General features: G+C 51.9%; 1 protein-coding gene across 1 annotated transcript; it reads right to left on the minus strand.

Moving 5' to 3' along the window:
- Positions 1-5,747: 5,747 nt before the first annotated feature.
- Positions 5,748-12,047, minus strand: LOC307178750 (uncharacterized protein). The gene is made up of 4 exons (XM_079907257.1): positions 11,990-12,047; positions 9,787-9,876; positions 8,939-9,030; positions 5,748-6,021 (listed from the first exon to the last, which is right to left on the minus strand). Exons 2-4 carry the CDS (start codon positions 9,854-9,856, stop codon positions 5,839-5,841), a joined length of 345 nt encoding a protein of 114 aa, XP_079763383.1. The 5' UTR covers positions 9,857-9,876; positions 11,990-12,047; the 3' UTR covers positions 5,748-5,838.
- Between the last annotated feature and the right edge of the window lie 689 nt (positions 12,048-12,736).

Genomic DNA, 12,736 nt, shown 5'->3' on the forward strand with positions numbered 1-12,736 from the left:
CACTGCATGGGTCATGTCTGCACAAAAACCATTTTTTATTTATTTTGCTAAATTATGTTTAAGTGTAGGTAAGTCCCATGAAATATTCAGGACATACTTATACTAAAAGGTAATTCGTTATTTATCTGAAATTCGAATTTAAGCAGGTGTCCTGTATTTTACCTGCCATCCCTGATTCAGGGGTTATTTAACCTCTTGCGCTGTCATGAAAATGAGGACTATAAATATTAAGCCTGAGGATTAAATACGATTAAACACACACACACACACACACACACACACACACACACACACTCACACTCAGGACACACTGTCTGGTAACTTAGAGTCAAACCTCTCCCTCTAAGCCTCTTTAAAGAACAAGACCCATCACAGACCCTCACACATAATCGTGCAAATACAAGGTGCGTCAAAGGGCGGGAACACCCGGCCAGATAGACACACACACAATTGTTAGAGACACACATTTTCAGGTGAGCACTGGGGAAACCAGGGCATGACGACACAAGCACACCTGCAGACACACTCCAGGGAGACTCAGAGACCCCCGCCACTCAGGAGGGCACGCGTGCTTGTCAGTACTGAACACCCTCCTCACAGGCAGTCCTGGACATGCACACACACACACACACACACACACACACACACACACACACACTCGGGGCACACACAACTGCAGGCGCAGAAGATGAAATTACACATCACCCTCTCCAACACAAGTTCCCTCTGGCTGACACCCAGGGCCCATCCCCAGTTTCACCCAGGGCCCATGCCCCCGAGGCTGCCCCTCAAAGATGCGCGCCCCCAACAGGCTCCCTGCCCCCACCCGCAGCACGCAGGCGCACAGAGGCGCTGGCGGCTCAAAAGCTGTTTTCCAAAGGCCCTTCTCATCTGCAAACCTCTTGTGCGTTTCAGCGAACCCCCAAACACAACCGGAGGGGCTCCCCGCTCCTCATCCCACAAACTACCCTCTGGACTCCCTGCAGTACCATTTTCCGATTTTCTACTTGGCCAGTACGTTACCTGACCCCCGATACCCGACCGGCTTCTCTGGTGTGCAGAGCAAACCTGTTCCTCCCGCCTCCTCCATCCAACTACAGAGTCCCCCGTCTGCCCGTCCTGCCCCCTAAAACCTCAGCACCAGGACCCGGGCTCCTCCTCCACCTGTCCTGGACGGAGTCCCCGCCACCCCTACTACTGACACCCCAGTCTCCTCTGTCCCCTCCAGTCTCCTCTCCAGCTAGTGGCCAGAGAAATCCTCGGACCTGGAGTCGCCCCGCGGCTCACGGGGACCTGAGCATCCAGACCGCCCTCAGGGGAGACGCGGGTTCCTCAAGGGGCCCCACCGCGGGCACCATCGGGTCTCAGGGGCTCCTAGGCAGCAGCTCCTGCACCCCACTCCCCAGAATTCACCCGCGCATCCTGCCTGGGAGCGTCGCCCTCCCCGCGGAGACCCCGCGGCGCCATCCCGCCGACCCCCGCCCCGCGCTGCGCCCCCGCCGCATGGCGCAGACCCTTCAGAGCTGCAGCCGCGGGACTGACCTGCGGACCCGGCTTCTGGCTGGGCCGCTGGGCAGGAGCGGGCAGGCTTGCTCAGTGCTTGTCCTTGGCGCCCGCGCAGAGCTGGCTCCGGAGATGCCCGGAGACGCGGTGGACAAACTCGCGCGAATGAACAGGGCTGAGCTGCTCAGCGACACGCACACCCCCCAACCCCCGCCCGCAAACACAAGTCAGGTGGTTAAAACTGTCTCTGACACCAGCACAGGCGTCAGCGTGTTCGCTGCGATTCCGTTAATAGAGGGGAGGGTCGGGGGCCTCTTCGTCCTCGTTCGTTAGGGAAAGCAATTTAGAAGGTCGCCCTGGGCAGGGTTTTTAGTGGTTGAGAATTACTTGTGCAGGAAATAAGAGTACGTAGTATTTCTAAACTTGTTCTTCGAATATGAACAAACACACGCCACACACGGAGGAACACATGTATGCAGCCTGTGCCCTGGACTCAAACACAAAATATCTTTTACACTGTGCATCACAGTCCCAATAGTTCACGATTTTCCCTCCTTTTTCTAACCATTCTCACACCTCCACCCGTATTGATTTCAGTTTGCAAAGGTCAGTCACCTGTCTTGTCAAGGATGTCATGGCAAATACTTTAGAATTCTGGGCCATCGGCTCTGTGTAGCAGCTACTCCACTTTGCATGAAAGCAGCCCAGACGTTAGGTGAGGAATGGGTGTACTTGTGGCAAGAGCCCTTATTTACACAACAGGCTGTGGGCTGGATGACCAGAGTCTGCCCATCCCTGACCTGGAGAATTTTCTGTACCAGACCCTGCAGTAGATAAAGCCAAGCTGCTCTCTGGCAAAAGGGCAGTTTGAGCAGAAAACTGAACGGGCATGTCTTTAAAAAAAAGAAATATTTTATGAAAATAATATTGAAAAAATAGTGTAATATTGAATCCTGTGAATGGAAAGAGCATAGTATACAAATAGGCACATAGTCTTGAATCTGGTAGAAAATTTTAAACGATAGTGTTTTGAAAAAGCTCATGAGAGCCTCGCTTTTATCTCCTATAAAATGGGGATCATATTAGTTCCTGCTTCCTAGGACTCTGGTGAAGGGTAAATGACATCATCTATGTAAAGTGCTCAGCACCATATCTGGCAGGTAGAAAGTGCCCAGGAAATGTTAGCATTTATCTACATTATCAGTAACCGACTGGTTAATCTGCCCCAGGCAGAGGGGTTGTCCTGCGGGCAGGGCACTGGCCACCCTGAGACTCAAACTGCCCAGAGGACCGTGCATGGAGCCAGGAGTCTCCAAGAGCCATTGATAAGATGCTCTGTCTGAAGTGCTTCTTCAGTCTCTCACAGCACCAAGCCCACATCTTCACTTTCTGGGGGATACAGTTTGTGATAATTCTGATAGCCTACGAGATCTAAAGCAGTCCTGAGACAGACCCTTCTGTGCCCGTGGAAATGTTCTGCACCTGCAGTGTCCGGTATGGTAGCCCCTGAGCACATTTGGCCACCGAAACTTGCCTGGAGAAGCTGAGAAACTCTGTTCCGAATTTTATTTATGTTTGACTCCTTTACGTTGAAGTAGCCATATGAAGTTCATGGTTACTTTGCTGTGGGCAAGAAAATTAAACTGAATTCCTTCTCAAATGCAGTTTCCCATGGTATCGCTATTGACGTTTGGGGCCAGAACATTCCTTGTGCAGGGGCTGTGCCTGTGCATTGGGGGAGGTGTAGAGGATCCTTGGCCCCTGCCCATGAGAGCCTAGTAGCACCACCACGTTGGACCAACCATAATATCCCTACATTGTGGAGAAGTTCCAGGAGGGGCAGTGGGGTATCACCCCAAATGAGAACTTCTGATCTACCAGAAAACTTCTGAGGACAAATGAAGGAAAATTCCACCCACAGAGGTTCCCTCATTTTACCTGCACTGGGGGGTTTTGCGTGCATTCCAGCTAAAGGTCTTTTCACACTGGGAGAGTTTACAGTCTTTTCCAACATGAATTTCCTGGTGGTGCGTCAGGGAGGAGACCTGCCCGAAGGACCCCACCTTTGGTGCATGCACACGGCTTCCCTGCCGTGTGGAATTTCCCGTGATTATTAGGAGGTGGGTCTTGGGGAAAGCTTTCCCATACTCAGGACACCTGTAGGGTTTCTATCTGGGAAGCATGCTCTGATGACTCTGAACACTTGGCATACGCAGGAAGTCTTTCCTCATCCCTCACACTGATAACATATCGTCCCAGAGACTTTTCTGACGCTTGAGAAGGGCCACCTGGCAGGTGAAGGTTCTCCCACATTCCTGGCTTCCCTCCCAGGTGCCTGGCTGGTGAATCCTCTTGTGTTCTAACAGGTGGGAGCCGATGCAGGTTGGGGATATGATCACAATCCTGCCTTGTGGTAGGTTGCAAACATGGCCCCAGTTTTCCACCCTCCCCCATGTCCAAACCTGCAGCCCCCTAAGTGTTTAGTGCCCTCCTCTTCTGAATCTGCACTTGGCCATGGAATTGCTTTGGCCAAAGGGATGCTGGCAAAATGTGATTCAAGCAGAAGCTTGAAAAGTACTTGTGAAACTGGTATTTGTTTCTCTCTTGCATCTTTACCCCTGCCATGAGGATGAACATGACCAGGCAAGCCTGCTGGAGGATGAAAGATACTTGGAGCAGGGCCAGGTCTCCCCAGTGTCCCAAGAGAAGCCAGCCTGGGTGAGCTGAGGACCAGCATCCACCAGGCATCTGGAGGAGCCCAGAAACCTCAGCAGAGACACCTCCACGACCCCTTGTGGCTTTGCTCCTGAAGTTTGCCAACTAAAGGACGCTGCCCACCATTCCAAACCACCTACAGTTCACCCTGAAAGGAATTCAGGGTGAAGACCTGGGTGAGGCACTCTATGCTCTGGGGAAAGTGGCAGAAATGGCCCTCAGATAATTAGATATTTTCAGGAAAAAAATACTATGAACCAAGATTCTTGCATCTTCCCATACTTAGAAAAGCACTAAAATCATTGACTGAGATGTCTGTTCTTCATGACCAACAGGAACCGTGTGCTGAGATGTGTGCTTGACTGCATGGACCCCTTCTCCAAAATCACACAGAAACTGACCTCCTACCTACCTTTTGGAGCAGTTCCTCAGAGCTCTCTGACAGGCTGCTTCTTGGGCTATAGTCCTCAGTAAGTCCCCAAATAAACTGAAACTCACAGCTCTCACATTGTGCATTTTCACTTCAATCGACAATTTATGTGGATTTTGTTGTTGTTGCAGTTAAGTGGCATTACTGTGTCTAAACGTAAGTGCTACATGCATATTCCGAGTATTTACGCAATATCTGAAGAGGTAAGTGAATTGACGCTATGAATCTTGGAAGGTATGAATGTTGGAAGATGCTCTTCCGCTCACAGTTGTGTGACCATCTGGGAAAGTCCCAGTGTCCACATGTGTGAGGTTATTACCATGATGGTTAAGGGCAGAGACTCTGGAGCCAGCCTGCCTGGGTATGAATCGTGGCTTGGCTACTTGTGATCTGCGTGACCTGAAGCAAGTGACATGAACTCTCTGTGCCTCTTTGTTCTCTTCTCTTGGAAAGATGGATAATAACAGAACCAGCCATATGGTTGTGAGAATTAAGTGGATCAAAATGTGTAAAGACATTAGCTCAGTGCCTACCACATGGTCAGTGCTCGAAGGTTCATCATTCTAAATATTTGTGTAAAAATGGAGGAGATCCTAGTCAATGGGAGAGAGATACAGAATTGAAGAGTACATTTATTCACTCATGTATTCATCACAGCCTGGTGTCAGGGCTAAATTAACATAAGAGACCTGGTCAGCGGTGGACACAATATCCATTCTCCTTTGCTGTAATAATAGAAGCTAGTAGGTGACACAGGATTGCCCAGCTAAGGACTGCACTTCCCAGCATCTCTTGCAGCTAGATGTGGTCATGTGACTATGCTCTGGCCAATGAGGTTTGAGGAAAAGTGATCTGGGCATCTTGAAGGAGTTGTCCTCTGAAGGACTAAAGTGTGTCTTCCCCTTCCCTCTTCCCCTCTCCCTTCCCCTGACCCAGAATGTGGACTGGGTGTGGGGGGCGAGCCCTCTCCAGCCAGGTGGCACAGAGCAACAAAGTTGAAGGACCCTGGCTGCCCAAATCCACCAGTTTGTAACACTTCCCCCCTGGAAGTTTACACACAGTCACCATCAGAGAGAAATCAACTGTGGCATATTTAAGCAGCTGTATTTTGGAGTTTTACACCAGAGCAGCCCAGGAAGTGTGTTTTGGGAGCGCGGGGTCTAGGGTGGGAAGCAGAGGAGCCTCAGGTATTAGGAAAGGTAGAGAATGCTGAGGCAGCACAGGGGACATTCCCACGCCTTGATCTCCTTGTACTTTGCACGAGGCTTCGAAGGGGAGGTGCGCTTTGAACCAGGTTTCGAAGTTTCAGAAGAAGATTGTGATTCAAAGTCAGAGTCATTCGATTCCATGTAAAAGGTGAAGCAAACACTTGGCTGGAAGGACAGAGAACAGAGACGAAGGAATAGAATGTTAGCGCCTAGGTAGTGTCCAGTCACCCTTAGTTTGGGGGCTGAGCACGTGCACTCAGGGGCAGCCCACCTAGGGTTGCATTCCTACTTGGCCACGTACAGCTGGGGATCCTGGGTCAAGCATCCTGACCTTCCCTGGCCTCAGTTTACATTTCTGTATAAAGGAATAAAAATAACTGCTCTCTCATAGAGGAGTGTGAGGACTGAACAAGGTAATCCTAGAAAAGGATCTTTAAATTTAACAATGTTTGCCACTTACTGAGAGCTGGAAACCCGTTAGCTGTGACAACGTTTGCTTTGCTGCTTTCTTAAAACCATCTGCTTTCCTAAAAAAATTAAACACTTCTTTTCAATATAAAGTGTCTCCCACGGTGCTGGCAGTATGTAGCTGCAGTAATTTCTGAGAGGACTATTATTTCTACCCAGTGGTTATTGAGTATTTACTCTGCTGCATGAATGACATGTCAGGTTCCATTTAATCCTCAAGAGGTGGCCTCTGTTCTTATTTCTCCATCCTACAGATGAGGTAATGGAGGTAGGGAGGGACCAGTAAGTTTTCTCACTCTTTATGATCAGGCATAGAGGCGGGGGATATCAGGCAGTCAGGATTAGAAGTGAGTATATAACCTCCTCAGGGGACAGAGATCTCCCATCATTCATGTGACAGATACTTATATCCCAGGCACTGTTGTAAGCATAGCACAAATGTGAACTCACTTAATCCTCGTAGTAACCCTGTGAGGGGGGTGTTCCTACTGCCGTATTTCACAGATGAGGAAACCGAGGCTCAGAGAAGTTCAGGAACTGGTTCCGGGTCCCACAGCTCGTGGTGGCTGAGGCCGGATTTGAAGCCAGCACTGCGACTCTGGAGTCTGTGCTCTCAGCTTCACCAGGCTGGCACTCCCGGCTGGGAGGCTCAGGGTGGACAGGAAGGCTTTCCCTCCACTCAGTGTAATCACCTGTGCAGAATCGTCCTTTCCCCTATTTCCGGGTTACCTACCCTCCAAACTAGTGACACTGTGGGTCCAGATCCTTCTTGCAGGGGTCGGGGGGGACGTCCTGGACATTGCAGGACGTTGACCAGCATCCCTGGTCTCTACCCACCAGATGCCAGCAGCATCACCCCTTCAATTGCGACAAACAAGAGTGTTTCCAGACACTGAAGGTGTCCCCTGGGGAACACCTCTGGTTGAGAATCACTGCTGCATCCCATGCTTCTGTTCTCGGGGTTGGCGAAAGGTAGGGACCTTCAACCTCTCACACTCCCATGGGCATGTGACCCAGGCTGGGGCAACTGGGGTCCTGCATCTCCTCAGCGGATGCTTGGTTCAGTGGTGAGCACAGGACCTGAAAGGACCAATCAGAATGGTCTCTGCTTCTAGGTTATTTGGTTCATCTACAAGTGTCTCTCCAATGATTTCTTATTAGTTAGTTACATGGAGAAATAAGAAAATCAGAAATTATTAAGTGGAGAAATGGGACAAGCATCTTGGTTGAATGGATCAAAATTCATATCACCAGTGACGGCAGACAGACCTAGGGTGCATCTCGATGTGATGTCATGAGAATGACGCGGCATCACTTAGGTGGTATTCCAGAGATTATAGCTATGCTGGAACTCATTCATGGGGAAATAGTAAAAAATAAACCCAATAAAACATGAATATGGGGCGGGGTGTGACTCTGGACTTCAAAATCTTCAGTGCCATAGAGGCAAAGAAAGGCTGAGGAGATTTTCTAGCTTTTAAGAGAAGTAAAGATACATTACTAGGCACAATACCTGCCCTAGACCAGACCTTGTGTAGGAGGAAAAAGAACACCAAGCAGACAGCATGTAGCAAACTATCAAAACTGGAATGTGGACAGAGATAAGATGAAAGTGTGTATCAGGGCTGAATGCACGAAAATAGAAAAAGTGCTAAAAATTGGTGAATCTGGATGATCTTTGTACTGCTTTGCAAAATCTGTGACTCTTACATTCTTTTCTAATAACATTTCTAGAGAGTCCTCCCTGGGACTGCTGCAGGCACTAATAGGAAACGTGTTCTTGCGAGCATCCTCACCCTGTGCCTCCCCTGACCTCTCCCCGTGGCACCCATGGTTCCCCATCAGGGCCGCTCCAAACTCCCCTCCCACCTGTTAAGAATCCCAGAGGCAGAGCAGACGCCTCATTGGCCACGGTGAGCCGCGTGCCCAGCCTGGAACAATCACGGGGGACCTTGGCATTGCCGGCTCTGATTGGTCAGGGGCATACCTGGAGCTGGTCTGAGGATGGGATCAGATCCATCCGAAGGGCATGGAGACAGGTGGTCCCCCAAGAAAAATCAAGGGTGTGAGTAGCAGAAGGAGGAATGGTGTCCAGGTGGACAAAGCCACAGCTGCCTACGCAGGAGGGACCCTTACGTAACTCATTCCCTCACGTAATCAGCCCATGTGTATACGGTGCCTAACGCTGGTTACATCTGTTCTAGGCAGGGGGATATGCCATTGAACAACAGAGGAGGTTGCTGCTCCCCAAGAACCACTCGAGTAGGGAACACAGATGATGAACACACAGATACAGGTGTGCCCTCAGGTAGCAATAATAACGCTGAAGAAACTGAGCAAAGCAAGGGGTTAGAGAGAAATGAGGCCAAAGTGAGCAAGGGAGGCTTCATGGAGGAGGTGACCTTGGAGCAGAGGCAGGAATTAGGAAAGAAAAGAAGGCAGGAAAGAGGGCAGCAACTCTAAGAAAACCATCCCCCAGAGCTGGGGCTACATCCTCAAGGGCACTAGGGGCACTGAGCCACCCAAGGGTCTCTGCTGGGCAGAGGGGGTGGCAGATGTGCCTGAGCTCAGACCCAAGGGCTTCTGGTGAAAGGGAGGAAGCAAACAGGCTTACCATGGGACAGATCGGCACCCGTCTGGCTGACACTCTTGCATTCTTTCTGGGGGGCTTCTTTGGTGCCCCACCAGGGTTCTCAGAAGGCCGGGCTGAGGGAGGAGGAAAGACTCGTGAGGCCATCTTGCCCTCTGTGGCTTGAGAAACTCAGTAATAATAAGATCTTCATCATGAAACCACTGACAAGAGCTAATATGTGTGGCGTACTTGCTATGTGTGAAGCATGCTTTTAAGTATTTTACATGGATTATCTTATTTGGTTCTTCATAATAAGTCTCTGAGATGGGTAGTATATTAATCCAACATTAGAGAGGAAACGAAGGCACAGAGAGGTTAGGACACTTGCTGGAGGTTGCACAGCATTGCCTGCAGACATGCATTAAATTGCATCCTGAAGGCCCAAATGGAACAGAGAGGGCAGGTCAGTGAGTGAAGGGGCTGGGGTAAGACAACAGGGGGCTCTGGAGATGGTAGCACCCTGGGGAGCCCGTGTCCAGGAGGAAGGGACAGCTGATATGCAGCTGCCTGTGGGGATGCCTCTGCAGGAAATGGTCAGGTATTTTCTGTCTCCTGTATGATTGTTACAGGCCACTACACATGTGATGAAATACATGGAAAAATACACATGGATTGTGCAAATAGCCATGGGCTAGTTTTGATGTTGTCCTATCATCATGTAAGATAGAACTACCGGGGGCAGTTCAGGGCCCGCCCTCCCCAAGAGGAGCCAGTGGGAGATATTTGGGGTTGAGATCAGTCTTCAGGGTCAACACTTCCTCATCAGCCATGCCCTGGAGACCCTGCCCACTGCCACCTGCGCACAGTTTTCCAGCCCATGTGTGTCTCACCTCCTTTCTCCGGCGGCTTGGTCTGCACCTCCTCCATTTCCTGGTCCTCGATGGTGCTGAGAGGTAGCATCGTGACACTACAGGTGCTCCCTATGGACAGGAGACCAGAGCAGTCAGTGCCCGGGCTGGGGACCCAGATGGCCCGGGTGTGAACCCCAGCACTGCTCTCAGATGTTGGATGGACTCAGGCAGCTCCATCCCCTCCCCAAGTCTCCAGGTCCCCAACATCCAAGGGGAAGTGTTGGCAATGCCTCCCTCCTAGAGTGGCTTCCAAGGCCCAGTGTGTGATGTGGGGCGAGCGATGGCCATGGCACCTGGCAAGGGCAAGGGCAGGGATCATGGGTGTGGGGTTTATGCCTCTTTAAGAATAGAAAAATTATGACACAAAGTGCTGGGACCCTGGAGGTGAACGTGATAGTTAACTGAGTATCAAAAGGGCCTCTGGAGTCTGGCATACAGTAGGCACTAAATAAGTGCACTCATGGTCAGCATTCTCAGTGCCATATTCCAGCCCTGTCCTAAGGCTACAAGATAGCTTGACCAAGTAGTACAGACCAGGACCCCTCCTCCCTGTCCTCGGGGGCCTCTTCTGGTACAGGATGCCTCTCAGGACTGCTGTGAAGATGAGGGGGCCGGTCCACAGACCCCTCACCACAGCCCCTGGGGAGCGAGCGGCCAGCACTGCAGCAAGGGTGCCTAGCAGCAGGCTCAGCTGAGGGGTCCTGGGACCCCGCCTCCACCCCAGCTTTACCCTGGGCAGGACTTGGGCCAGTGTGTCTGGAGGGTGCACTGGGGGGTTCCAGCCTTCCAGTCACGAGCGGAGAGACCTCAAGGATCAAGCTCGCCCGATTTAACAACAAGATTACAAGAAACACACAGCAAACTGAGATTTGAATTTCAGATACACAAACCATACTTTAGTATAAGTAGCTCCCAACACTGCATGGGACGGGTCTACATAAAAAAATCACCCTTTATTTATTTTGCCAAGTTATGTTTAAGTAGAGGCAAGAAATATCTGGGACATGGTTACACTGGAAGGTAATTCTTTGTTTGTCTGGAGTTCAAATTTAAGTATGCATCCTGCATTTTACCTAACAAGCCCCGATTCAGCGGGTATTTAACCTCTTGTGCTGTCAGGTGTCCCCTCCATAAACATAAGGACAACGAAGGATTAAACAGGAGGGTTGAATATGATTAAACACATGTCAGGTATTGAGAACACAGCCTGACACACAGTCAGGCAGTTTATGTGTTGGATCCAACTCTGTTGTTATTGGTGGGGGGGAGGGCAGTTAGGAGGCCTCTTCCTCCACCTCCTCTCCCACCCCCACCTTCCCTGCATCACTGTCCCTGATGCCAGGACCTTCCAACCTGGCCTCTGACCTCTGATCTCCCGCAGCGCCCCTCCCCCACCCATCCAGGCCCTGGTTCTGGGCCAGGTCTTGCCCCCACCTGCAGCCAGACATGAGCCCCCAGAATCACTGGAGGCTCAAAAACACTTTTGCATTTGCAATCACCTTATTCATCAGCGAATCATCATATGTGTCCTCAGCGGACCCCCAAACGCCTCTAAAAGGCTCCCTGCCCCAAGTTGTCCACAAAACTCCCCTCTGGATTCCCCCCAGATAGTTTTCCTATGTTCTCTTTGGCCAATTCTGTACCTGGCCCCCTGACCGCCCCCCGACCATTCCAGTGTCCTTACAGCACCCCCCCCCATACCTCCCGCCTCCTCCATCCAACTACGGAGTCCCCCGTCTGCCCGTCCTACCCCCTAAAATCTCGGGACCAGGACCCGGGCTCCTCCTCCACCTGTCCTGGACGGAGTCCCCGCCACCCCTACTACTGACACCCCAGCCTCCTCTGTCTCCTCCAGTCTCCTCTCCAGCTAGTGGCCAGAGAAATCATAGGACCCTGACTTTCCCCGAGGCTCAAAGGGCGTGAGGACATGGGTTGCCCTCAGGGGAGACGCGGGTTCCAGAAGGGGCCCCACCGTGGGCACCATCGGGCCTCAGGGGCTCCTAGAAAGCAGCTTCTGCGCCCCATTGCCCTGAACGCACCCGCGCATCCTGCCTGGTGCCCCACCCTCCCCGCGGAGACCCTGCAGCGCCATCCGGCCGCCACCCTCCCCCCGCACCCCGCCCCTCGCTGCGCCCCCGCCCTGATGGCGCCGACCCTTCAGAGCTGCGGCCGTGGGACTGACCTCCAGACCCGGGTCTATCTGCCCCCCTTGGCAGGAGCGGGCGGGCTTGCTCAGTGCTTGTCCTTGGCGCCCGAGCAGCGCTGGCTCCGGAGATGCCCAGGGAATCTGTGGACAAACTCACGTGAATGAACGGGGCCGAGTCGCTCAGCAACACGCACAAACCCCCAACCCCCGCCCCCGAACACAAGTCAGGTGGTTAAAACAGTCTCTGACACCAGCACAGGCGTCAGAGTGTTGGCTACAATTGTATTTTTAGGGGGGAGGGTTGGGGGCCTCTTCCTCCACGAAGGCCCCCAGCCTGCCAGCATCACTATCCTTGTTACTGGGCCTCAGAATCCGTCTGCTCCCCCAGCGCTCCTCCCCCACTGCCCAGGCCAGGCCTTCCTAGGAAAGGCACAGAGGCTCATGCATCAGAGGCACTGGGGCCTGGGGACCCCTTGGGGGTGGTTGGGGGACAGGGTGGGTCCTGCAGGACCATCAGGCGCACAATGACTCCCTCCCACGAGGTGGCCTCCTGCCCAGGACTCACACTCCTACTCACAGTGGGATACTTTGAGAAACTCAGAGACACCCCTTCGGCCTCGGTGTTCTACTTGTACAAATTAAGACCCACTTGTAGACCCTCAAATACACACAAATGGGCAGTAACACAACCTGAGGCTCAGTAACACTCAGGCACGTGCACGCACACACACACACACACAAATGTGCATATACACACAGCTTCAGATACTGGGCACACCAGGC

The sequence above is a fragment of the Stenella coeruleoalba genome, assembly GCF_951394435.1.
Source record: "Stenella coeruleoalba genome assembly, chromosome: 20".
NCBI classification, from domain to species: Eukaryota; Metazoa; Chordata; class Mammalia; order Artiodactyla; family Delphinidae; genus Stenella; species Stenella coeruleoalba.